Raw genomic sequence first — 27,804 nt, 5'->3', positions numbered from 1 at the left:
ACTCAGTGGTTTGAGCATTGGCCTGCTAAACCCATGGCTGTGAGTTCAATCCTTGAGGGGGCCATTTAGGGATCTGGAGCAAAAATTGGGGATTGGTCTTGCATTGAGCAGGGGATTGGACTAGATGACCTCCTCAGGTCCCTTCCAACCCTGATATTCTATGATTCTGAAAAATGCTGAAACAACTGATTCAAACTCCATCGTGAACCATCGTCATCATGGGTGAACAAGTAAGTCCTTTTCGCCAATGGCCCCCTCTGAGACATAGAGCATCCTCAACTCCCATTGAGTTCAGTGGAAACAGTGTGCTCAGCACCTTGAAGAAACACCTATCACACAGGGCCCAAGTCCCAAAACATCACCCCTCACAGTGACAAAGTGGGTGAGGTAATATCCTTTACTGGACCAACTTCTGCTGCTGAGAGAGACACGCTTTTGAGCTACACTGCCTAGGTCCAGTTGAAATGAAGTGACAGCCAGTCTTAAGTTAAGTAATTCTTCAGAAAATATGCAAATCTCTTTTGCTCCACTGACTTCATATTCTGCAAGCCTGGCACTTTGGTTCTCACTTGTGCAAACAGTCTAGCTGTCGCCTGTATATCTGCACACACAAGTTAATCTTGAACAATGCAGTGCAGGCTAAACTCATTCTGCTTCAAATATCCCCTCACCAGATTGTCTGAGTCATATTTCTCATCCAAATACCTTTGAGCTTTCAGATTGCCCATGGGATCCACCCCTATGCTCTGCAGCAGCTCTCACTGGTCCCGTTAGCACTAGACAGTCTGTTTCCATTTTTATCAGCAACGCTTTTTAATTTTTTAGTATATTTCTTTTTCTAAATTTCTAAACAAGCACAGAGCCATATTTTTCACAGTCCTGGGCAACATGCATCTCAACCCCCTGACATCAACATAGATCAGGGCAGAATTTACTCCGTTATAATGATAAAGATTCCATATCAACAGCAATGGAAAATGAAGTCCATTTAGCCACCACATAGCGAGAGCAACACAAGAGGCACGTTGTAATGCAAGCTACCTCCACCCTTGTTTACCAGTGTGCCTGCACCAGGTTATCAGATTTGAGATGGATATATTTCCTCGAAGGGATGAAAGGGTAGGTCAGTCTTCACGGCCAGTTCATTTCCTTGGACTCTGTGTTGGACTGTCAGCCAGGATTTCAATAAATACAAACAGGGATGGCGATGTCTGTTTACCATATTTGGACAGAGACCATTAACTTTATACCACCTTTGTGGCTCCTCAATTCTGAGGTGGGCCAGGGACCAATTCAGCCTCCAGTGTAAGTTAGAGTCGTCTTAGGACAGCTATACTTTCCAACACTGCTGACAAGGAGCCATTCCAGCAGCCAGTAATAACCTTTGCAAAGAAACACTGTGTCCAGTTTCCATTTTCTCCTGGCCACATTCATGTGTTGGTACCATCAGTGGGATGTGGAGCCTCCATACTACCCAAAGAATCTGCCAGCTGTCCAGGGTTATCAGCCCTGTCATGCTGACGGGGGACCCAAAAGTTCCACAGAAGCCTGGTGATCAAGCCTGTAGTCTCTATGGGTCACGCCACCTTGTTAAAGATAACGGTGGCAGTTTTCTCCTTCATTTTAAGCAAATAAAGGGAGCCCTTGGACTCCTAACAAGCTATAAATCAGCAGAACAAATTTTGAGTGGCCCTGTATTAGTCTGTTTGTATCTTTGCAATTTGCAATAGTAGGGTTGTTTCTAGAACAGGCTGATCCTACCGTGATCATGCACTCCTGCTCAGGCAACATCGTCTTACTTACATCACTTCAATAGAAATCCTGGGTGAGTAAGGAGTACAGGAGAGGACCCTTTTTGCAAACTCTTCCCCCCGCCCCAGACATGTGCTTTAGACTATCCTTATACTAAAATTTATTACATTTGCATGTCTGTCAATTATGTCCATGACTCAATCAGCTGACATGAGATTATGAACAGTCTGAAGCAGATAACTTGTTTTGTCTAGGATAAAGTCTTCCCCTCTCATCTGTGAAGTGAAAATCCTTCTGAAGCAGAAAAAATTTCCCCTCAGGACATAACTATAATCTTTTTTTCTTGGGCAGCAGGCATTCGTTCACAATATGCCCTGGAGCGAGGTGATGGGGAAACTATGCGGTTCAGTTTGGAAGCAAACAGTGGTGAACTATTTATCTCGTATAACTATAACTGCCTTCTGGTTAAGGTAATCAACTGTCAACTGTAAAAGATTATACATAAAATTCAACTCAGTTACAAGTTCAGTTTTTACTGACAAAAGCAAGGGAATGCAGAGTTAAGTCTGTTGTATCCTTTTAAATGTGCTCCACCGTGCCATACTATAGCAGTCTATGGTATGTAATGCAGTTATTGCAGTACATATCACGCACATGTCTGAATAATCTGTAGTGCAACGTCAGAGTGGGTCAAATTCTGTTTACAGGCACTGATTCAGGAACGTATGCTGTTAAGCAAGGCCTTAAGTCCATACCTATTCAGGACAGAACTTCAGCACATATTTAAGCATGTGCTTAAGTTTCATTGATGCCTGTGGGACTTGATAATATTTTAAATGTCTCCCTGAATGGGGGCTTGAACTGGGTCCTCTATTTCAGGACATCCCAAGTGTAAGCGAGAGCTTGCTATGGTGAATGGCAGCCTTACTTACTTCTGAACCACACACTACCATGATGTTGATTTTTGAGTGAATGTTGATTCTGTTCTTCCATCAAAGTACTCCTAATGCCTTTTATAAAGGTCACTGACAGACCTCAGTTTTCATTGTTGACAATACAATTAGAGCCCTTCCTTTCATTCTGATCTTGCATTCTGTCTGGAGTCACATCTTGTCAAGTTGGAAGCAATTTTTGTGTCCAGAAAAACACTTTGTATCTGTTGTTGTTGTTTTCTGTGGGAAGCAATGTTAAAACTGATTTTAAAGAAATGATTTAATATGATTTTAAATAAATACTACTATATTAATGGAACCATAATTTGAGATTATGTAGCTAAATCAATCTCACACTGCATAGCATCCTTTCCATTAAATTAGCACAATACAGAATATGTGGTCAGAACACCAGCTGCGTTAGACAAACACTTGAGATGAAATAAAGCTGTTTTTTATTCAGTTAGTGGGAACCTGTTTAACTTGCTTTCCCATTGGGCTGTAAATCTGTTCCTGATATGGGCAAATATACGGGATATGAGACGAAGTAAAGATTAATGTATTGTTTTTGTAATGGCTGAATTAGCAGCAGCTATTTTGTGTTACAGGAACTGCTCCTGGAGATATTGGACCAATATTGCAAGATGCTGAGCATCATTAAGTCCCACTGAAGTCAATGGGAGGGGAGAGCACTATGGCTGTACTAAGTACTATGTACTGGATTTAACAAACCACTCTTGAGCATGTGCTTGAATCCCATTCACTTCAATGAGACTTATACATGTGCTTAAAGTTAAGAATGTGCTTAAGTGCTTTGCTGAATCAGAATCTTAGGCTGCAGGAACAAGTCCTTCAGCAGTCAATAAACAGAAGCTTCATCCTGTGGACATTAAGGGATTGGTGATAAATCCTCTACATGGGACAATAACAACATGAAAAGCATACAGACTAGATTAGATGCACTGGGCATTTTCTAGACATTTGAGTGAAATGATAGTCAGTGCTTCATTGATAAATATTTCACATGGGGACTTCTCTTTCCATCTGTTCTCTCCTAGCATTTACAATTAATGATTTGACCACAGTGAAATGTGTACCTCTCCCAAGCAAAGATTTATTTGTGAAATCTGTTATGGAGGAAAGCCACACAAAGATCTCAAAGTTTCAGACAGGTAAATAACTGTAATGATGCGTTCCTCTCAGGCCACTGTATTGTAAACCAAGAACCGCAGCACTGCTGGAAGTTGGTCAATTGCACAAGCCTTTAGACTGCTGGAAGTCTGTTAATATAAGAGCATTAAGTCAGCGCCGGTGAATGTACTTGGATTTATTGCTACAAGCTACAATGTCAACATCTATTTAGCAACCCATAGGAAAATCTACAAGTAATAAATACATTCCCTGGCTGGCTAGAAGAGGAGAAGCTTGCATGTTTTTCAGTGCACCAAAACTCCCAGATTAATGGATTTGGTGTACTGTATATCACAGCAATCTTGAATATATGAGATTGTTACTTTTCATACACCAGCACACACAAACTCATCTCTTGAAAGCACTGATTATGACAATGGAGAAGAATCAGCGGATTTCCTTTACCTTCTACCTACAAAATGTCTCAGAGATAGGATTTATTTTGCACTCCTCTTCCAGGAACAGCAATGTTTTGCATTGTAATAAAAATCACTAAGGAACTGGCATTGGTTACTTGCTAAATAATTTCACCTTTGCCCATTTATATTTTTTTGTAGTCACAGAGATGTTTCCCCTTCATAATTACCCAAAAGAGAAGCCATTGCAGCACCCTGGTTTTATTCTGAGTAGAAAGGGAAATTTTCTCCCCTACTCTTTCAATCAACCTCACTTTTAGGGAGTGGAATTAGGACTAACCAAACAGATGATGTCTGTCAGTCTTTATAAACCTCTTTGTACTGTGTTGATCCTGTTAACAATAGAGAGAACATTGCTGAGAATTAGTCAGTGTCACAGCCAGCGCAGGAATTTCAAGCCTCTAGTTTTTTGTAAAGAAATTCATCTTTAGGAGTCATGATTAGTGTAAGTGACTCGTCCCTCCCTCCCTGGCCCCCACAGGATCTGCAGTTAACTTTTTGGCCAGATTCTTTCCTTAGTTGTTCAAACCTCTGCAATGGACATTACAAAGCTATCTCATGTGTTCTCATTAAGAGTATTAATTACAAATGATATTTGAGGTGATTTTCCAAATCTGAGGTAGGAAAGGGGTCAAAGAGAATCATAATAATAATACACAGCAATCTGGAGCAGGAGACTGACTTTCATACAGGACAGAACGAAAACAGGACTGTAAGGGATCTACCAACTGGCCGCTAGGTGTAGGGTAGGCTACATGCAAAAACTAATACAACCGGGGGCTATATTATCCTTTTGTCCATATTCCCTGCAGGGCTTGAGAGAGACAATGTGCATCCCCCAGGGCCCACTCCCTCCCTGTGTGCAGACCCAGTACCTTCTTTGTGAGATCTCTTCAGGGTTCATAGAAAGGGGAAACAGCGTCCAGGAGACAGCTGAACTACCTGCCATGTGGCAGGATCCAGATACACACACAGAGTGACCCTGGGTGTGTGGGAGATCAGGCCATAACTAAGCACTTCAGGATTTGCCCCCATGGAAATCAGATTGTAAGCTCTTTGGGACATGTTCCATAACCCAGCTTTCTGCCTCCACTGCCTCTGGCTCCTTGGCAATGATTAAACCAGTCATACAAGACAACCTTAGTTCCTTCACTGCCCCTACATCATCTCCTTATCTCCCATCTCTTGGCCTATCCAGCACAACCCTATCTTCCATCCTCAGCCCTCCTCCCCAACGAAGGGCAGGCATTGGTGAGGGCCCCCAGGTGAGGAACTGAGCAGGGGATGCAAGAACAGTGCAGGGGCTGACATGGAGTCAGTGTGCACATGTTTTGAAGGTGGGGAGGACAAAAATTAGAAGGATGAATATGGACAAGGCAGAGGGTCAGAGCTGAAGTCCCTCTACTACATCCCCCTGGCACAGCTCTGACCCCTTTCCTCCCCACACTCTCCTGAACTGCTCTGACATCCCCTCCCCCTGGAAGCACCAGCACAGAGCAGAAAAGGCAAACCTGGTGACCCTTCCCTGCTCCTGGAAGTTGGTCAGTTACTGACATTATAAAAGGGAAGAGATGAAGTAATTAGGGCCCAGTTAGGCACCATTACAAAATCTTGACGCTATTTCATGTGTTTTGGGAAGCCGAAAGATGACGTGACGGAGGAAACGACACTAAGCTTTTGGTGCACACTCACTCAACCCAGCTCCAAGTAGAGATAACCCTGGGCTGAACCCTGTGATTAAATATATCTTCCCGTCCATTTTGCAATGACCTGCTCATTCTCTTGCATTAATCTCCTTGAAGGTCGCCCTGGACTGAGTGAGGACATGTCTGCACTCAGTCATGCGTTAAGGGTAAACACAGTTTATCCACTTCCATGTGGAGAATACAGAGTTTAGATTAGTTTACCCACTTCTTTTTTTCACCACCACACAAGCATCTGCACTGGTTACACACAGGACTCACGAGGGCAGTGGTTTGTGTATAGGGTGCAAATCCCATTTGTACTGTTATATTGAAGCCAAAATAGGGTCCCATTCAAATTAATCTCTTGGAAAAGACAATGGCATCTTTACAGCGGCATCAGAAAAAGTGGTTCTGACTGGAAAGCATCAGGATCTTTAAATAAAGAGCCGTTCTTCACTAATTTATCAGTGCTCCTAATGCACTCCCACTTAGGCGCTAATTAAAAGAAGAAAATTGCACACAATCCATCCAAACTGGATGCTAAACTTATCACTCCTCGCTTTTTTTAGCACCTGATCCAAAACCCATTGAAGTCAGAGGAACTCCCATTGAGTTCAATGTCCTTTGCATCAGGCCTCTAGTCTCCAGTGTCTGTTATTCAAGGGAATTATAGGGGCTTCAAGTATAAACTTTTTACTGACTCTGATATTTCATTCCTGCCTTCAAATGCTCAAGAGTTCAGTGGGTGGGAGGGAACAGATGTAGTTAGGTACGTGAAACTCAGAAAATTTTAAATGCAGTGTGAGCCCCAGGTCATATTTCCTCTGTCCAAAAGGCAAGTCCATCTAAACCTGGCCAGTGAGGTGCTCTTCCTGCTTGCTGCAAGAAAAGAGTGAGAACACAATCATTTCTAATCCCTGAGCTCCTCTCAGTCCAGCATGACTTCTGTGTCATTGTTTTCAGCTTGAATGCTACATCCGCCCACTGTTCACGGGTTGCAAAGCCCCTTATGCATTCCCTTTAGGATGATTTATTAGGTGCATAACTGTAGTAGCAACAGCTGTCACGGCATTAATGATCATTTGTTAATGAATCGTTGAACTGTAAGAACATCATGAGTTTTAACAAAAAGGAACTCAGATGCTTGCCTGCAAAGACATGGTTTATAAATAGTAATTTTATGACTTAACATCCCCCATGAAACATCAAATTGATCTGTGCTTCCTTTTAGGCAATCACAGCCCTTTTCTCCTCTGGCTGTTGAAATTAATTCCGTTCTGTGTGCAATGGCTTTAGTAGGCATTCCAAGGTATAGGACAGAGCACAAGAGATCCCCAAACTTTACAGCAACTGTGCCCTTTTATTTGCCTAAAACTTCAACTAGACCAGCCAGCGCCCAGCAACTCCCACTCAACTGTATATGCTCAAACCTGCGGGAAAGCTTGTGCAGCTTCTCACAGCCTTGAGGCTGAGGACTGGAGGAACCAAAGATCTCTTGAGGGTTTGAGCACATGCAACCGTTTGGGAGGTAGGCCACAAGGATACATCAGGGCCCAGCACGCAGACTCACCCAGGGACGGAGAGGAAGCCTAATCTGTACCCATCACAAAAGCCTGAAGTAACAGTACTCATATGAAATACCAATGATTGGGAACCAGTATGTAGCACAGTAGCTGTGCTAAACTTGCCACTAATTCTCATCAAATTATAACCAGAGAGTTTGTTTCATACTGTGCTTGTTAAGCATACATTCCTATGTAGCTTTGATTGTCTGGGATAGGGCAATTAGTGAGAATAGGTTGGTAAGGGACAGGTGGATAGGGAGGAGGGCACAGTGGTATTCTAGCCATACAGTGACCTTGCTTTCTTAGCAAAGGAAACCTCAGAGGTTGCATGTGTTGCCCATGTGTCTGTTTCCATTGCTCAGTTATTTATCTGGGGAAATTAGGAGTTCTGTGCTTTCCGTCAAGTGGCAAGGGTGGTGGCCTTCCTGTGCTTGCAGTCGGAGGTATCTGGCTTTCCTTCCCCCTTTATATTATTGTTCTGGTGATGGGATTTTTTAATCAATACAAATATTCAATTTCAGCCTATGTTCTGGTTTTTTTCCTGTTCACCCTGTGCTCGCTACCTTTGTCTGCTTGGTTCTCTCTCACTTCTCTCCCTGATACCTGGGATCTTTCTGATTTAACAACAGTGGTCTCAGCTTGACAGTCTGGAGCAATATCCAGGGCCAAATTTCATTACTTGTATAATGGGATTTACTCCTGAAAATAATTTAAGTAAACTGTATATTTCAAAAATGGCTGGGGAGAAGTGATAGGTCCTCTCAACTGGCTCTCCCAGGCAGCCTCTGTTAGGAAGACACTTCTCACACCAGAAATGTTTACGGCTGCTGAGAGAGAGAGAGAAAATCAATTTGAGGCTGCAGCTGCCCTGAGTTAGCATGACTATATTATATGTGTTGAAAGTGGGCACAGAAATATTGGCTTTTACAAACTGGGATGGATCGGTCCTGGAAAAGTAGCAGAGACCACGTGCTCAGTCTCCAAACAATGGGGATGGGAGGAAGAATATCGTGAAGATGTGTGCTGGCCACTGTTTCATTTGCTAGAATTGTAATGGGATAATTTGTTGGCATGCCTGCTTGTTAAGTATCTAATTTGTACCCTCTAGGTAGTTAGGACAGAGATGCTGATTACCAGGAAGATGTAAATCACACAGCAGGTACTGCTGCACTGGGGGCGAGGACTGCCTACTACTGTGGGTTGGCCAGCACCGAGTACAAAAAGGCCCGGTCCGTAGTTGGTCTGTAAGCACTATGTAACAAACATGAGTAATAACTGCACAACAAAGGGACGTGCTCATGTGGCAAAAAGAAGGAAGAAGAGTGCAGCAGGGTTACTGAAGCCATATGAGGCCCAGATCCTCAAAGGTATTTTGGCTCCTAACTTTCATTAATCCATAAGAACATAAGAACGGCCATACTGGGTTGGACCAAAGGTCCATTTAGCCCAGTAGCCTGTATACTGACAGTGGCCAATGCCAGGTGCCCCAGAGGGAATGAACAAAACAGGTAATCATCAAGTGATCCATCCCCTGTCATCCATTCCCAGCTTCTGGCAAACAGAGACTAGGTACACCATCGCTGCCCATCCTGGCTAATAGCCATTGATGGACCTATCCTCCATGAATTTATCTAGTTCTTTTTTGAACCCGGTTATAGTCTTGGCCTTCACATCCTCTGGCAAGGAGTTCCACAGGTTGACTGTGCGTTGTGTGAAAAAATACTTTATTTTGTTTGTTTTAAACCTGCTGCCTATTAATTTCATTTGGTGACCCCTAGTTCTTGTGTTATGAGAAGGAGTAAATAACACTTCCTTATTTACTTTCTCCATTCCAGTCATGATTTTATAGACCTCTATCATATCCCCCCTTAGTCGTCTTTTTTCCAAGCTGAAAAGTCCCAGTCTTATTAATCTCTCCTCATATGGCAGACACTCCATACCTCTAAACATTTTTGTTGCCCTTTTCTGAACCTTTTCCAATTCCAATATATCTTTTTTGAGATGGGGCAACCACATCTGCACGCAGTATTCAAGATGTGGGCATACCATGGTTTATATAGAGGCAATATGATATTTTCTGTCTTATTATCTATCCCTTTCTTAATGATTCCCAGCATTCTATTTGCTTTTTTTGACTGCCACTGTACATTGAGTGGATGTTTTCAGAGAACTATCCACAGTGACTCTAAGATCTCTTTCTTGAGTGGTAACAGCTAATATAGACCCCATCATTTTATACGTACAGTTGGGATTATGTTTTCCAGTGTGCTTTACTTTGCATTTATCCTTAATACGTTTGTGGATCTGGGCCTAAGTGACCATGCTGGGTTGCAGGCTGACACCTGACTGGATCAGAGGCAGTGACTATAGCCAGGGACTCTGAATTCTACGGTCTCCTCTACACAAGAAAGTTGCATTTGTTTAACTTAAATTAATTTTTAAACCAACTGAGATAAACTGGTGCAAACCCCAGTGTGAACATTTATTTTGGTTTAGTTGAATCCAATTTGTAATTGATTTAAATGAAACCCAAAACAAGCCTGGTTTGAATGAAAACAGAAGTCTCCACACGGCCTTGTGCCCACTGCCATGTGCGCAATGGAACTTGGCTGCGCTACAGCTGCCTTCAAGTATTTAGAGCAGCTGCTGGCATTCACTCACAGTAGATGGCTCAACAGCATTCATCACCATGTATTTTTTGACAGGTTTCCATGCCCCATTTTGGGTTTATGTCCCGCCCTCTATTCCCGTTTCCTTTGGTGTTGAGGTTTGGTGCCGTCAGCCATTTTGAAAAACATTTTATTATTTTTTATGTTTGAATAGGTGGAATGTTGCATGCTTCGGCTTTGATACATTTGGTTGATTGTTTAAAGAAAAAGGTTGAAAGAATAGAGAGAGAGCTTAAAGGAAAGGAGGGTTTTTTTCAAAAAAAGAAAGCTTTGATTAGGCTTAGAGGAAAAAAGGAAAGAACGGTTATTAAAAAGAAGAAAGATTGTTTGGTTAGGTTTAGTAAGGAGAGATGATTTTAGAGGCCTAGTTTGGCATGTTATTAAAGAATAGAAAGAGAGAAATTAAAGATTTTTGTTTTTAAAGGCTTACCTTGAAAGAATAGAGGCAAGTTATTAAAGAAAAGAAAGGTGTTTGGTAAGGAGGGGTGTTTTTAAAGGACTAGTTTGGCAAGTTATTAAAGAATAAAAAATGTTGAGATAAATTTAAAAAGTTTATTAAATATAAAGGCAGGTTAAGAAAAGAGCATTTAAAAAGAGTTAAATAAAATAGAAAAATATAAAGTTAGGTTAAAAGAGAGAACATGGCAGGAAAAGGGAAAAGAAAGCCCCTTTGCAAAGGGCAAAGATAGGCATCACGTGGTCAAGTCAGAGAGAGAGATCTTACCCTTGTGACTGTCCCTGGGGAAAGAGGGAGCTGCCAAGGCTCACAACCCCTCAGGCTAGTTATCTATGCCTTTGGATCGGACCAATCAAGTGCTGTTCTACAGGTGTGTCACAGCATACATTTTCCTGAACCAATCCTATAGTCCCAAGATTTTTAAACAAGAGCCATCTCCTTCCCTTCCTCTCCCCTCCCCTTTCTACCCTCCCCGCTCCTCCCCTTTAACTGCCTTATTCTTGTTTAAAAAAACAGACCCCAAGCATCTTTCTCGCCATTTAGCACTTTTATATAGGTGCTTTAATAAATGTTAAAACCATAAGCCCTTAGTAACAAACAGTTTTTAAAAGTTTTTCCCTATGCTTTTGGTGAGCACAATTTGAAGCTGCTGCAAAAACAGCAGCTTTGTTAGCCAGTGGATCAGAAATAAAAAGTTACTACGGTTACTAAGGTTCTGTGGTTTGATCTCTGGGGTGTTTCTGCATACTCATTTTTTATTATTATTGAAACACACATGTAAAAGTGTTAAATAAAGGGCTCTGTCTTCATATAGATTTGTCTTTTAAAGTGTTTATTCCTTGACAAAACTTAATAATTTGTTAAAAAGTGGGGGGGAAAGCAGTCTTCTTATCTCTGATCCACTACCTCACAGACGCTGTTTTTGCTAACAGTGGCTTTGCTGCAAAAGCATGCTGCTTCAGATTGTCCTCACTAAAAAATTACCAATGTTAATCTAAAACATAGGGGGGAAACTTTTTTATCACTATAAATTACTTTTTTAAACAGTTTGTCCGTGATTTTAACCCTGGGATGATTCTGCATGCCAATTTTTTATGGAAACGCATATGCAAAAGTGCTAAATGAAGGAATGGAGTACTTGTGGCACCTTAGAGACTAACAAATTTATTTTATTTATTTATTTGTTTGTTTGTTTGTTAGTCTCTAAGGTGTCACAAGTACTCCTTTTCTTTTTGTGGATACAGACTAACACGGCTGCTACTCTGAAATGAAGGAATGTTTCTTCAGATAGGCTTGTCTTTTAAACTGTTTATTCCTTTACAAAACTTAATATAATTTCACTTGTATTTGTTAAAAAGTGGGGAAAGAAACAAACTTCTTATCTCTGCTCTTGGAATTATGGATGTGATTGGAATAACAGAGACTTGGTGGGATAACTCACATGACTGGAGTACTGTCACGGATGGATATAAGCTGTTCAGGAAGGACAGGCAGGGCAGAAAAGATGGGGGAGTTGTATTGTATGTAAGAGAGCAGTATGACTGCTCAGAGCTTCAGTATGAAACTGCAGAAAAACCTGAGAGTCTCTGGATTAAATTTAGGAGTGTGAGCAACAACGATGATGTCGTGGTGGGAGTCTGCTATAGACCACCAGAGCAGGGGGATGAGGTGGACGAGGCTTTCTTCAGGCAACTAACAGAAGTTACTAGATCACAGGCCCTTGTTCTCATGGGGGACTTCAATCACCCCGATATCTGCTGGAAGAACAATACAGCAGTGCACAGACAATCCAGTGGAAAATGTAGGGGACAATTTCCAGGTGCAAGTGCTGGAAGAACCAACTAGGGGCAGAGCTCTTCTTGACCTGCTGCTCACAAACAAGGAAGAATTAGTAGGGGAAGCAAAAGTGGATGGGAACCTGGGAAGCAGTGACCATGAGATGGTCAAGTTCAGGATCCTGACAAAAGGAAGAAAGGAGAGCAGCAGAATACGGACCCTGGACTTCAGAAAAGCAGATTTTGACTCCCTCAGGGAACTGATGGGCAGGATCCCCTGGGAGAATAACATGAGAGGGAAAGGAGTCCAGGACAGCTGGCTGTATTTTAAGGAAACCTTATTGGGGTTGCAGGAACAAACCATCCCAATGTGTAGAAAGAATAGAAAATATGGCAGGCGACCAGCTTGTCTTAACAGTGAAATCCTTGCTGATCTTAAACACAAAAAAGAAGCTTACAAGAAGTGGAAGCTTGGACAAATGACCAGGGAGGAATATAAAAATATTGCTCAGGCATGCAGGAGTGAAATCAGGAAGGCCAAATCACACTTGGAGTTGCAGCTAGCAAGGGATGTTAAGAGTAACAAGAAGGGTTTCTGCAGGTATGTTAGCAACAAGAAGAAGGTCAGGGAAAGTGTGGGTCCCTTACTGAATGGGGGAGGCAACGTAGTGATAGAGGATGTGGAAAAAGCTAATTTACTCAATGCTTTTTTTGCCTCTGTATTCACAAACAAGGTCAGCTCCCAGACTACTGCACTGGGCAGCACAGTATGGGGAGGAGGTGACCAGCCCTCTGTGGAGAAAGAAGTGGTTCAAGACTGTTTAGAAAAGCTGGATGAGCACAAGTCCATGGGGTTGGATGCACTGCATCTGAGGGTGCTAAAGGAGTTGGTGGATATGTTTGCAGAGCCATTGGCCATTATCTTTGAAAACTCATGGTGATCAGGGGAGGTCCCAGATGACTGGAAAAAAGCTAATGTAGTGTCCATTTTTAAAAAAGGGAAGAAGGAGGATCCGGGGAACTACAGGACAGTCAGCCTCACCTCAGTCCCTGGAAAAAGTCATGGAGGAGGTCCTCAAGGAATCAATTTTGAAGCACTTCAAGGAGAGGAAAGTGATCAGGAACAGTCAGCATGGATTCACCAAGGGCAAGTCATGCCTGACTAACCTAATTGCCTTCTATGATGAGATAACTGGCTCTGTGGATGAGGGGAAAGCAGTGGGCGTGTTATTCCTTGACTTTAGCAAAGCTTTTGATACGGTCTCCCACAGTATTCTTGCCAGCAAGTTAAAGAAGTATGGGCTGGATGAATGGATTATAAGGTGGATAGAAAGCTGGCTAGATCATCGGGCTCAAAGGGTAGGGGTCAATGACTCTATGCTTATTTGGCAGCTGGTATCAAGCAGAGTACCCCAAGATCACTCCTGTGGCCGGTTTTGTTCAATATCTTTATTAATGATCTGGATGATGGCGTGGATTGCACCCTCAGCAAGTTTCCAGATGACACTAACCTGGGAGGAGAGGTAAATACGCTGGAGGGTAGAGATAGGATACAGAGGCATCTAGACAAATTAGAGGATTGGACCAAATGAAATCTGATGATGTTCAACAAGGACAAGTGCAGAGTCCTGCACTTAGGATGGAAAAATCCCATGCACTGCTACAGACTAGGGACTGAGTAGCTAGGCAGCAGTTCTGCAGAAAAGGACCTAGGGGTTACAGTGGACGAGAAGCTGGATATGAGTCAACAGTGTGCCCTTGTTGCCAAAAAGGCTAAAAGCATTTTGGACTGTGTAAGTAGGGGCATTGCCAGCAGATCAAGGGACATGATCATTCCCCTCTATTCAGCATTGGTGAGGCCTCATCTGGAGTACTGTGTCCAGTTTTGGCCCCACACTACAAGAAGGATGTGGAAAAATTGGAAAGAGTCCAGCAGAGGGCAACAAAAATTATTAGGGGACTAGAGCAAATGACTTACGAGGAGAGGCTGAGGGAACTGGGATTATTTAGTCTGCAGAAGAGAAGAATGAGGGAGGATTTGGTAGCTGCTTTCAACTACCTGAAAGGGGGTTCCAAAGAGGATGGATCTAGACTGTTCCCAGTGGGAGCAGATGACAGAACAAGGAGTAATGGTCTCAAGTTGCAGTGGGGGAGATTTAGGTTGGATATTAGGAAAAACGTTTTCACTAGGAGGGTGATGAAGCACTGGAATGGGTTACCTAGGGAGGCGGTGGAATCTCCTTCCTTAGAGATTTTTAAGATCAGGCTTGACAAAGCCCTGTCTGGGATGATTTAGTTGGGGATCGGTCCTGCTTTGAGCAGGGGGTTCGACTAGATACCTCCTGAGGTCCCTTCCCACCCTGATATTCTATGATTTTATGATCTTAGCAAGCACAGTATAAAACAAACTGGTTACAATTTGATGAGAATCAGTGGCAAGTTTAGCACAGCTGCTATGCTACATACTGGTTCCAGCCATTGGTATTTCATATGAGTACTGTTACTTCAGGCTTTTGTGATGGGTACAGATTAGGCTTCCTCTCCGTCCCTGGGTGAGTCTGCGTGCTGGGCCCTGATGTATCCTTGTGGCCTACCTCCCAAACGGTTGCATGTGCTCAAACCCTCAAGAGAGCTTTGGTTCCTCCAGTCCTCAGCCTCAAGGCTGTGAGAAGCTGCACAAGCTTTCCCGCAGGTTTGAGCATATACAGTTGAGTGGGAGTTGCTGGGCACTGGCCGGTCTAGTTGAAGATTTAGGCAAATAAAAGGGCATAGTTGCTGTAAAGTTTGGGGATCTCTTGTGCTCTGTCCTATACCTTGGAACGCCTACTAAAGCCGCTGCACACAGAACGGAATTAATTTCAACAACCAGAGGAGAAAAGGGCTGTGATTGCCTAAAAGGAAGCACAGATCAGTTTGATGTTTCATGGGGGATGTTAAGTCATAAAATTACTATTTATAAACCATGTCTTTGCAAACAAGCATCTGAGTTCCTTTTTGTTAAAACTCATGATGTTCTTACAGTTCAATGATTCATTAACAAATGATCATTAATGCCGTGACAGCTGTTGCTACTTACAGTTATGCGCCTAATAAATCTGACTCTATTCTTTCAACCTTTTTCTCTAAACAATCAACTAACTGTATCAAGGCACAAGCATGCAACATTCCCCCTATTCAAACATAAAAAATAATTTAAAAACAATTCAAAATGGCTGACGGCGCCTAACCTTGACACCAATAGAAACAAGAACAGAGGGCAGTATATAAGCCCAAAATTGGGCATGGATTCTTGTCAAAAAATATATGGTGATGAATGCTATCGAGCCATATCCTACTCACTGCATCTGAGTTCCTCGCCAAGGGATTTTGCAGGCAGTTTACAAAGAATGTGTGAGCCAATTAACGCACTGATTGCAGGGATTATACAAGAGAATTTATTTGCAAGGATAATAGTTCTGGTAGTCAAAGAGTCCAACCTCCATTTTTGTCTCATAGTTTATGAATCAGCTAGTTAAAAAACACATAAACCAACTCTTTAAAGACATTGCCTCTCACCTGTATCTCTGCCACTTTGATTCCACTTCTATATTCCTAACAATTTGATCACATCAATATTCCATGTCAGTGGAAGCTTATTCAAGGAGCCCTATGCTGCAACAAGCTTTCCCCAATTAATTCTTAAACCAGAATATTCACAAGATAAATTTCCCCAAGTATTTAGGTGTCTTGACACTAGTTCCATCTAATAAGCCATATAAATCAAAGTGGCAACAGCAAATCATGAAATCATATACCTAGATGGATTCCTTCCAATCAGCTAACATCAGTTATCTTAACACATAAACCAAAGGCTCTATGGATAAATCAGAAATCATATCATTGGTTTTAATTAATGCATTAGAACTAAAACGTCAAAGTTCTTGTCCATTGGATTAATGGTTGCATTGCTGGTGAAATCTCCTGTGAATACCCCCAACTTAACCCAGTCAAACTCTTTTTGTGCACTGAGCTCACTGTTGACACTCACATAACAAAAATGATCAAGTGAGTAATCAGTCAAATGTGTCTCCTTCAAACATGTAGGTCATCACTGGACAATGGGCATCTTTCCTTTCCTGTTGTCCTCCCCAGTATAAAACAGATTGATCTTCATGAATGCAGAAGTCTCTTCACCAGTATTTTAGCTAGAATATTAAAGTAATCACTGGGTAAAGAAACAGGATGAGAAGATTCCATGTATAACGTATAGTGCATTGTTCTTGGAGAAGGTTTCTCATAACTACATGTTGGCATGGAATTTGCTTAGACTTTTGTGCTGTACGCAATGTGTATTCAATGTTATGCCTTTTTTGGCAAATGCATTTAGTTCTTCGACTGAGGAAATGAACAATTCTGCACTATTAGTCACATAGCACAGGCTGTTGTGCTTCTGCCCAGGGAGAGCTCAGTGGCCTCTCTTTGAACTTGCCACCATAGGCTTTGTCAATAAAAAACATCCCGTCCCCTCATTATTTCTCTCAGCCTTCTTTGAAATCCTTCCTGTTGCTTGTTAAGGTTATCATCGTGTTGAACAACTACTACCCTTCGCAAAAAGAAAAGGAGGACTTGTGGCACCTTAGAGACTAACCAATTTATTGGAGCATCAGCTTTCCTGAGCTACAGCTGGCTTCATCGGATGCATGAGAGAATTTCTTTGCAAGGATGAAGTGAGCTGTAGCTCAGGAAAGCTGATGCTCCAATAAATTGGTTAGTCTCTAAGGTGCCACAAGTCCTCCTGTTCTTTTTGCGAATACAGACTAACAGGGCGGCTACTCTGAATACTACCCTTTAGTCATTTAGGAAGATCTAAGGTTTTCAGGAGCGATTAGAAGGATCCAACCAAGAATGGCCTTTTGTCCAAGGACCCAAAGAAGAGCTCTGTGCAGTGGAAAGCTCCTCTCTTCTCTCACCAACAGAAGTTGGTCCATTAAAAGACATTACCTCACCCACCTTGCCCCTCTACTATCCTGGGACCAAATGGGCTACAACACAGCACCCCACATGTTGTCCATAATCAGTAACAGCTGCGACAGCATCTCTGTGCTTTCTGGATGACCAGGCCGAGATAACAGCAGCGGTTTCAGCAAGAGTCAGTTGTGAAAGGGACGATTTGCAAACAGTTCACGGCTGACGCCCAGCCAAACTAATCCAATGTCTGCGGAGCCTCTTCCACACAAACCCCTTGCAGTAGTGCGGGAAAGCGACTCACTAATAACAGCCGAGGGTGAAGTCCAGGCGCGCAGGCAAAGGCAAGTTGCAGTGGGGGAGGTTTAGATTGGATATTAGGAAAAACTTTTTCACTAAGAGGGTGGTGAAACACTGGAATGCGTTACCTAGGGAGGTGGTAGAATCTCCTTCCTTAGAGGTTTTTAAGGTCAGGCTTGACAAAGCCCTGGCTGGGATTATTTAATTGGGAATTGGTCCTGCTTTGAGCAGGGGGTTGGACTAGATGACCTTCTGGGGTCCCTTCCAACCCTGATATTCTATGATTCTATGATTCTATGAAAGGAGACGTCAGGTTCCCCTTCCCCCCCCCCCCCCCCTGCCAGAAAAGTGAAGCACGGAAGGGGTAACTGAAGTGACTTCATCTTCCATTGTGACGGTCACTTCCCTCTCCATCATGTGGGGCCCATTCTGTCCGCATCCTGCCTCACTGTCACAATGCAAGAGCCGGCGTAGGCTCCCACCCACCCATGGAGCCCCACCCTTAACCACACAGGGGACCCCCCCCCCATGCCGCGGATCAGCCCCTGGAAGGGGAAGACGAAGCTGCAGCGTCTGCAGCTGGCTCCTTTCCAGCCTCTTGTCCTGCCGCCCCCACCCCAAAAAAACAAACCCTCCTTCCAAGCATTTGTCATTCACACGCGCTCCGGCTTCCTTCCGCGCAGCCCCTCGCTGCCTGGGCCTGGCCGGAGGTGGGAGGGGCCCGCCCAGCGGCTTCAAATAGCCGGCCCCAGGCTGGCAATCGCCACCCAAGCCCGCTCCGGAGGCAGCGCGAAGCCACTGGCCGGTGAGCGCGGAGCCGCTGGGGGACCCGGAGGAGCAGCATGAGTTCGGCAGCGCGGGAGATCCTGGGGCTGGGGCTGGGCATCCTGGGCTGGGTGGGGGTCATCCTGGCCTGCGGCTTGCCCATGTGGCAGGTGTCCGCCTTCGCCGACGGCCACATCGTGGTGGCGCAGACCACCTGGGAAGGGCTGTGGATGAACTGCGTGGTGCAGAGCACCGGGCAGATGCAGTGCAAAGTCTACGACTCCATCCTGGCGCTGGACCCCGAGGTGCAGGCGGGCCGGGCGCTCACCGTCCTGGTGGCCCTGCTGGGGCTGGTGGCGCTGATGGTGACCGTGGTGGGGGCCCAGTGCACCACCTGCGTCCGAGCCGGCAAGGCCAAGGCCTGGATCGTCATGGCCGGCGGGGTCCTGTACATCCTCGGCGGGGTGCTGGTCCTCATCCCCGTCTGCTGGTTCGCCAACATCATCATCAGCGGCTTCTACGACCCCAACGTGCCCAAGTCCAGGAAGCGGGAGATGGGGGCGGCCCTCTACATCGGCTGGGCGGCCACGGCTCTGCTGCTCCTCGGGGGCAGCCTGATTTGCTGCTCCTGCTCCGGCTCCGGGGACGGCGAGAACGCCTTCCCCGTCAGGTACTCGGCCTCCACCCGGCGGCCCGCCTCCAACGGGGAGTACGACAAGAAGAACTACGTCTGAGGGGCCCGGGGCCGAGCCGGGCTGCAGCTCCCCGCCGGCCCCAGAGCAGCCGCTGGACCCTGCCCTGTGCCCGGCTCCCTCCCCGGGGATGCTGGAAATGGCTCCGGGGAGGCGAGCTCCGAAGTGGGCTGTGCGCAGGGCCCGCTCTCGTTGGGACAAGACCAGCCCCGCTGCGCGCCTGAACGCGCCCGGAGCTCGCCCCTGTCTGAGCCTTTGACACGCGTCAAACAAAAAGGACCACCGGCATGAATTCCGTCTCTCTTCCCGGCCCTTCTGCCTCCTCCGGGAGGAGCGGTAAATCGGCCGGTCACCCAGTGCCTGGTTTGTTTTGAGATGTATGCTGTGTAACCTGAACGCCAGTTAACCTGTAACTGCAGGAATGTGGACCACAGAGCAGGGACTCGGGGGGGTTTAAAACTAGTTCGTGGCTAGTTACAAACCCGCACCTGCTTATTTAATTTTGATGGTTATTGCTGCCCCCCAAAATGACCTACGGGATTGGTTAGATAGCATTAGAGAATGAGATAAAGTCTCCATCCGATGGTGGAGAAATGAGAACTCCCTTAAAACAGAACCTCTTAAGCAGCGACTTCATCTCCCTAGCCATAGCAGCAGGAGGAATCATCCTTCCCTTCCTGTATTTTTTTTTTTAATTTAAAAAGCTTAATTCTGCTGTTGTAATGTGCTGCCTTGCCGCTGTACAGACCCGAGGGAGCACATGGCTAATGAAATTAACTAACCTAAACTCTGCGGGCCATCAGTCTAAGCAGTTAGGACGATTCTGGTACAGGATTTTACAGAACTATTTCAGAACTCAACACTCCTTATGTGTTAACCCTGGTTTTTAAATAAAAACAAACAAGATTGTCTATATTTTATATGTATATTTTTATATTCTGGCTGCATGTTTTGTTATTGTAAAGATGTCCGAACTATTTGGGGCAGGAATAGGTGACAGCTCAGTACTGGAATTTGGTAATTAACAACCAGTGTCTGGTTGTTTGAGACAAACTTTGGAAGGAGAGGGGGTATGCTGGGGCATCATGCACAGCTAACAAATTGTTCTCCCATTTTGGGTCGAGAACAACCCTTAGTGCATAGGAGTTTATAGTATAATGTATCTGCAAAAATAAGAGAGGAGTTTGCATCTGTTAGTGCATCAAATGGCTTGTGCTATCAAACATCTTTGCCTAGGGGCAGGTGCCCTGAACATTCCCCCAGTAGGACTTTGTCATCACCTCCTTCAAATTTGAACGTCCTGGGTGCGATTTGGCTTTTTTAATGGATTCTTTTACAAGACTTCACATTTTTATGTCTCTTATCAACTGATCTGTGTGATGATAATGAATTGTGCCACTATTACACTAACTTTCCTCATAAAACATTTTCAGTCCTTTCACATTTTCTTAAAAAAAACAGACCCTTTGGGTTGAAATGTCTTTTATTTATTTTCTTGTAAAGAAAATACCTGCATCTGGCTTATTGTAACAGTGGTGGGTTTATTTGTTTTTTCATTATTTAAAAAAAAATTTCAATTTGTTTGAAATAAAATTTAAGTTCTTTTTAAAGATTCAAACTAACCTTGGTCTTAATTCCTCAGTTTAGACAATTAACCTCTGCCCTGCTATGTTTGAAGAAAATTGGTTTAGAACAATCATGGACTGGGATCTTTGATTTTCCTCTAATTGGGACAGTCCTTCAGGTATAGGCACTGATCCATCTGCACCTGAAGCACTGTGCATTCAAATACAATGTAAGATGAGTTTTAACCTTGATTGCTCTGTACTCTCAGGCCAGCCAAGCATCCCTCCTCCTTAATCCATTCCTAGTCTATGTTTACTTGAATATGAAATCATTATAGCATACAATGTGTACTTGCTCTGGCCCATGCTTTGCATGCACAATTTGAAATTGGAAGCATTAATGGTGAATAGAATATGGTTGGGCCAAGTAGGCTTCTTCTGATGTCACTTTACAAGTAATGTAAAGGACTCAGCAAGGTCTTGATTGCCATCTTACTGAGTCCGTCTTGCTGCCAATATCAAATTTTGTGTGCTCAGCAGGGGCACAATTTAATGTGAAAATGCATGTTTGGTTTTGCAACAGCAGTTAAATTTACTAACACCATTCTTTATTTTAAAAGCAAACAAAGAAATGCAAAAAATTCTTAACCTGATATTATGGCTGAGACTTTACATGCAATAATCAAGAAATGCTAGGTTATGGCTCCCATAGCCACCATAACTTTTATCACCAGGGGAGGAAGGATGACTAATTTTCGCTCCACAACTTGGGATTTCCTGACTTAGATGTATGTGAAACAAGGGATTAGGGACTGAGTAAGTGTGACAGTTCCTAATGCAAACCCTAAAAACAATGACAAAAGTTCGAGGCCATGTAACAGTACTCTTATACCAACTCAGCACACTTCTGCCGACCCTGATGGACTCCATAAGGAACTACTTTCTGCCTCCAACTAATAAGGAAACACTCTACACATTAGTCTCCCTCGCAGTATAACACTAAACCTTAATTACAGCCTAATGGTTCCATCAGAAACGTATAATATACATGGGTATGTCAACTCTGAATATTTGCCATTGTTGCTGAGACTTGTGATTTAACTGGATCTGTAGTTTTGCAGTAGGGCTTCATCCATATTGTTCTTGCTTTGCTTAGTAAACATAAAAAAGTAGTGGTGTCAATACACAGAGGCTTGAGAAACTAGGACCTTGATCCTGCAAACACTTATGTATGTGGTTAACGTTAAGCACATGATTAGTCCCACTGGAGATAAAACTTCATGCTTAAACACAAGCATGTTTGCAGGATCTGAGCCTATGTGATCATTAAGCAAACTCCATATGTGTAGAATTGTTTCCTCAGTAAAAAGGTGCAGTTCTTAAACTGTCAGTGTCTTAAATGAGAGCTACAATACTGTTATTGTGACGTAATATGTGATTTTGGTACAAGAGTGAAATATTCTGTGTTTCATCTTTGCAACTTTTGTTTGTAAACATTGTAACCTTATAAACTGTAAATGTATTTAAATGTGTACATTTTGCAAGAAATCTACCAACACTGGCTTGTAATTTGTGTGGTGTCTTATTTGTGTCCTTTATAAAAAACAAAAAATGAGAATACGAATCCTCATACTAACTCCAGAAAAGGCAATGAGGGTATATCTGGGCCTGTTGTTATCATTTCCCCTCGCACTACACTGTCACTCTAATTAATCTAACTATGGTTGATCCCCTGTGGGTAACGAAAGGAGTTAACAGACCTGCAGTCCTTACTCATTTTCCTCAGGCAAAACCTCATTGACTCCAATGGGAATTTTCCCTGAGCCAGGAATAAAGCCCCAATCCTGCAAACACGCCTGTATCTAGCTTTATCATGTGAGCAGTCCCACTAATGAGGGTAAAGCTGTGTCCATGTGAAAGTGTTTGTGGACTTGAGGCCTAAATAAACAAAACAAGATTTGCACTCTGACCAGCAATATTTTGAACAACCATTTTTGGTACTGGCGTTAAGTATCAAATGGTTTGTGTTTTCCCCTTGAACCAATCCTAAAAAAAATCAACACCTTATAGGGAAACTTGCTTTAAAAGAGCAACCTTCTAGAAGCATAGCTAGCTGTACACCACCATAGGGCTTCATCCACTTAAAAGCAACATCTGAAACAATTACTGTAGCCAGACCTCTTATATGAAAAAAGCATTACTTCTGTGCATGTCTCTCACTAAAAATAGCATCATTCTGCCAATAATGGGCCACATGTTCTGCTTATGTGAGTGGACAAAATTCTCCTGAAAGACTGGAGCTGAGCCCTTTTACACTAACAAAAAAAATTGGCCCACTTCTTCTGAAAGTTTCTTTATTCTGAATCTCATGGCTCTACGTCCCTTGATGGGCTTTCCTATGCCAGCCTTTATAAAATAACCTGGAAGAACACTAACAGTAACATCACTGGAGCCGGAATCAGGATAAAAGCCTGAGGTTTGGATGCTTTTTATTTCTACATAGAGTCACAAACAAAATAAAAATCATAACTGAGCACTGGAGAAATAACTGAAGACATTAGAAAGTCCTGCTTTAATCAGAATGAGGTTTGGGCCTGATCCTGCCAAGGGCTGACTGAGCACTTCCAGCTCCCAAAGTTTAGGGCTGGGGCCTTTGTTTTTGAAAAAAAAATTCTGATTAAATTTGTGTTTCTGACAAGCACTCAGCTATTTGACCTCAGAGAACAGGCATGACACGGGCAGCAGCAATGCAAGATGTGTTTAAATTGCACCTCCATGGCTGAGACAGATCACAGATGGATCACTCCTAGTGGAAAGTGGGCAGTTTCTTCTCTATGGACTGTTCAGTTCTTAGCCTCGCTGCTGGAACTGCTAACAAAATGAGTAGTGGTCGTTGTAGGTTTTGTGACAGAAGCACCTTAGGAAATGGATCAAGAGCCGCCAAGTCATTTCACACAGGCCCCTGAACAGCCATTAGGTTGTAACAACTTCAACTCACTGTAACAACTTCGAAACCAGGCTCAGTGGACCTGATCCAAAGCCTATGAAGTCTATGGAAACATTCCCATTGACTTCCATGAGCTTTGGATCAGGCCCAGGATGAGCTGGTACCTTAAGAGTGGGACACTATTACCTATCCTCTTTGCCACTCAGTTTCTACTAAGTGTATCTGAGCTGAAAAAAGGACATTTCGCAAATGCTGTCAACACAAACATACAAAAGAAATGAATGTTCAATGAAACTCTACATTCTTGTGACTAGCAGGGACCTTGCCCAGGTTCTAGCCTTGTCAGGGAGTTCATTCAATACTTTACAGACTTCGTCAAATAATCCCATTGTTTGGACAGGCTGTTGCTTACAAAAGAAAACATCTTCAAAGACTGCATTTTTCAGCATTCATGCCAGCTATGTTGAGATTAACAAAAACTCCTCACCACCCTCTCATTGCCTTCCACATGCTGGGCTGGAGAAAAGGTGTCTCCCTGCTTGGCCTTTGTCTGCTAAATCAGGGGTTCTCAAACTTTATTGCACCACGGCCCCCTTCTGTCAACAAAAATTACTACACGACCCCAGGAGGGGGAGACCGAAGCCTGAGCCCACCCAAGTCCTGTCAAAGCCCAGCCCTACTACCCCAGGCAGGGGAGGCCAAAGCCCAAGGGCTTCAGCCCCAGGTGGGGGGCCTGTAACCTGAGCCCCACGACCCAGCACTGAAGCCCTCAGGCTTTGGCTTCAGCCCTGGACAGTGGGGCTCCAGTTTTGACCCTGGGGGATGGGGCCCAGGTTTTGGCTTTGGCCCCAGCAAGTCTAATGCCAGCCCTGGTGACCTCATTAAAATGGTGTCACAACCCATTTTGGGGTCCCGACCCACAGTTTGAGAACCACAGTGCTAAATAAACTACTAGAGCTATGAATCTGAATGTCAGCTACAGTTCATACCCTGCAAATGTAGTTAGAACCCATCTGTGCAAAGAGGGGAAATGCACCAGGCAGGAGGAAAGGGAAACTCAGTCAGTCACGTTTGCTATAGGATGTTTAAGAAATATTTCCCTTTCCTGCACAAAGATATATTTGTCATGCATCTGTTCTTCGGGATGTACTGAAGCCTTTTACACTCCAAGGGAGGAATTAGTTCATGCCCACAGTTTTCTTTATACAGCTATTCTCATGTTAAAACCTGACCACTGAATGTTACATAGTTTGTCCTTGTTTTTTTTTGTCCATCTCTAAAGTCCCAAGAGCAAGTAAGTAGTGCACCCTACTTTATTCTCCAGTCTAATTTGTCTTTAAAACCCACCTTGCTCTAAACAAGCTGAGACCCGTTACAGCATCCTAAACATTAAATCAGTCTCCTGACTGTTCTCTTTACTTGGGAAATGCTGAAAGATGAAAGATTCAGTTTCAGATTGGACCCACAATGCATCACTGAAGTGAAATGAAGAGCCCTCTACTTTAACTTTGTATGCAAATCATCACTAATAGGTACATCTCTTGGGTGTCAGGGTTTGCTTTTGTAACTCTGCTTGGTCAAATGTAGCAAATACTTCTGCCAGATTAAACAAATCAGGAAACACTACAGCAAGTACATTCTGTCTTCAGGTCAAGAATTGCATTCAACTTACCTGTAGTCTGGTTGTGGTAAGGCAAATCCTTTCGAAGACAGAGCCTCAAAAGGACTCAGATTTATGTTTTGAAAGTGACTAGATTTTGTCAATCCCATTTTGATCAGACCTTTGTGTGTGTGTGAATGAGACTTAATTCCAGTCTGTTCCTTGCTGATTCTCTGCAGGAGGGGGCTGCCTGTCTGGAAAACTCCCTTTTCTTCTAACTGTAGCCCTCAATTACAAGAAAAGGACAATTTCAGCCACTGCGTCATTGATAAAGCTTCCCATGGCAACAGTGGTCAGGCTTTGAGGTTGCTTGGCTACTCAAGCCTTGCTTTACCTTTTCTTTTTCTTAAACAGATTGAGAGAGTCTGCCATGAATCACTTTAACAACTTGCTTTGTCTTTGGCATTTTAGAAGTTTGTTTACAACATTGAGCTTTTTTCTCTCCCATAATCCTTCGTGCATGTTACACAGCTTCAAACCAAAGTTATGGCAGGAAAAGGTCATAAGTGATGTGAATTAACCTAAATGGTTGAAAACATACATATTATGTGAAAGGCATGCTGATGCATTCCACCCAGGGCTCCTAACCAATCTTCTCATTACATGGGTTTCCTACTTTTCCTTAGCCCATCATAGGCTGTTATGGGATGTTGTGTTTGCCACACTGAAGAGTATCCTCAGCTGAATTCAAATTTTAGGCTGCAAAACTGCCTTTATCAGTTCAGGCCAAGAAAGTGTGCTGTTTGTGATTTAGAAATTGCAAAGGAATTGCCACAGATCTGGTTATATGACCCGTGGCTTCTCCTGCTTCAGTATCATGGTCTTGTACACATAGATACACAATCTATCTATCATAAAGAATGGAGATATTGCACATACACTGATTTTTTTGGGGGGGGGGAGTTGTTGGATACTGAATTCCTTTTGAAAATCTCAGAAAAATAAAATAAAATAAAAAAAAGATTTGCCTTTCCTATGCACCTTGTATCATTATTTACAGTTCTTCAAAATAACTGAATTGGCCACATTTTACATTCACATCCACAGGTGTAAAATGACTACACAAGGTGCAAGACAGTGGAGAATCAGGCCTCAGCATTTCTTAGGTTTAGGACATTACAAAGACCTGGGGGGAAATAGCTATTAACAAAAGGCAGGCTTACAGGTATATTTAAAATATTTATATTATACACACACACACACCCCTGTCCATAGGCCTGGATGACATGGAGTCTAAAAATTAATTAAATGAACTGAATCACTGACATTTTTTTTTTCAGTGATAGAGAACTACAGAGATATAGAGGCTGGAGAAAAGCAAATGTGGTACTTTTTATAAATTGAAAGAAGAAAGATCCCTGCAATTATCCAGTAATTCTAATTTCAAACCACAGTCAAATAATGGGACAATTATGAAGAGAGGGGAAAAAAACCACAAACCAGCTATAGGGTAATAGAACCATGAACAACAAGCTGCATGTTCAAAACATTTGTAGAGGAACCTAAAAGGAGTTGTAAACATCAGCCAGGACAGAATATATAAAGTGATCTAGATTGACTAGAACACTGGGCAGACATAGATACATCATGCCTTTGGACCCTTTTCAGAGTGGTTCTAATGGACATGGTGCTTAAAATGGTGGCAGTCGCTGGCATGCTGTCTACAGCAAGGCTTCCAGAGTTATGAACACTGATGGAGCTATTGGTATGAACTACCTATGAACTGGTATTGGGAACATAGGAATTTTTTGACTAGGTTCCCTATTTTAGACGAGGCCTATGTGGATCTTGTGAGGGTGTGTGCACTTAGAGAACACTACAGTCCGTTCTGAGTACCTCAGTTGGCTGTAGCAATGGTTGTGGAGCCATTCTCCACCCAACCTACGGTTCGGAGTCAGGGAGGATCTCTCCCTTCTAATGCCTACTGTGTCCCCCATGCATCACCAGCTTCCTCAGGGGTTGTGTGGCACAGATGTTGCCTCAATTTACATACATCACTACTGAAACACAGCTAGTACTTGTATGGGGAATGTGGATGGTAGCAAATCAGCAAACAGCCATCTGCACAACACTTCAGGGAGAGGAAATGACTAAAGACACTGGAGCAAATCTCTATTCTTTAATGTCCATAGACAGCAGAAAAAACCTGGGTTTAACGTCTTATCTGAAAGACCCATCTATCTTAAACTGCCAAGAATTCAGTGTACCTACCTCAGAAAGATGATGGCTGGAGCTAAACCTGATGGGATTTGAACCTGTGGGTCCAGGGTGTTCAAGTATTTTTAGACTTTTGCTTAGATCATTAAGATCTAATAACAAAGACAAGAGAACTAAAAATTTCTGATTTCTCACTGTCCCAAAGACCTGTCAACCCTGCATTAACTGCTTCTGGACAGCTGGGAGACTGGTGGATACAGGGCATTTATGGAATGGGGGGACCCCGTCCAAAATGAAATGGATCCAAATTACAAGAAGCAGCCAGATGCTGC

General features: G+C 43.4%; 1 protein-coding gene across 1 annotated transcript; it reads left to right on the top strand.

Moving 5' to 3' along the window:
- The first annotated feature begins 18,435 nt into the window (after nt 1-18,435).
- CLDN5 (claudin 5) lies at nt 18,436-22,277 on the top strand. The gene has a single exon (XM_073312656.2). It carries the CDS (start codon nt 18,529-18,531, stop codon nt 19,183-19,185), a length of 657 nt encoding a protein of 218 aa, XP_073168757.1. The 5' UTR covers nt 18,436-18,528; the 3' UTR covers nt 19,186-22,277.
- The last annotated feature ends 5,527 nt before the right edge of the window (nt 22,278-27,804 follow it).

Source organism: Lepidochelys kempii, chromosome 15 (genome assembly GCF_965140285.1).
Source record: "Lepidochelys kempii isolate rLepKem1 chromosome 15, rLepKem1.hap1, whole genome shotgun sequence".
NCBI classification, from domain to species: domain Eukaryota; kingdom Metazoa; phylum Chordata; order Testudines; family Cheloniidae; genus Lepidochelys; species Lepidochelys kempii.
This window is presented reverse-complemented; position numbering and strand designations above follow the sequence as displayed.

What these genes read in the sequence shown, in the direction of transcription:
- CLDN5 (XM_073312656.2), top strand. Translation starts at nt 18,529, where the DNA reads ATGAGTTCGGCAGCGCGGGAGATCCTGGGGCTGGGGCTGGGCATCCTG.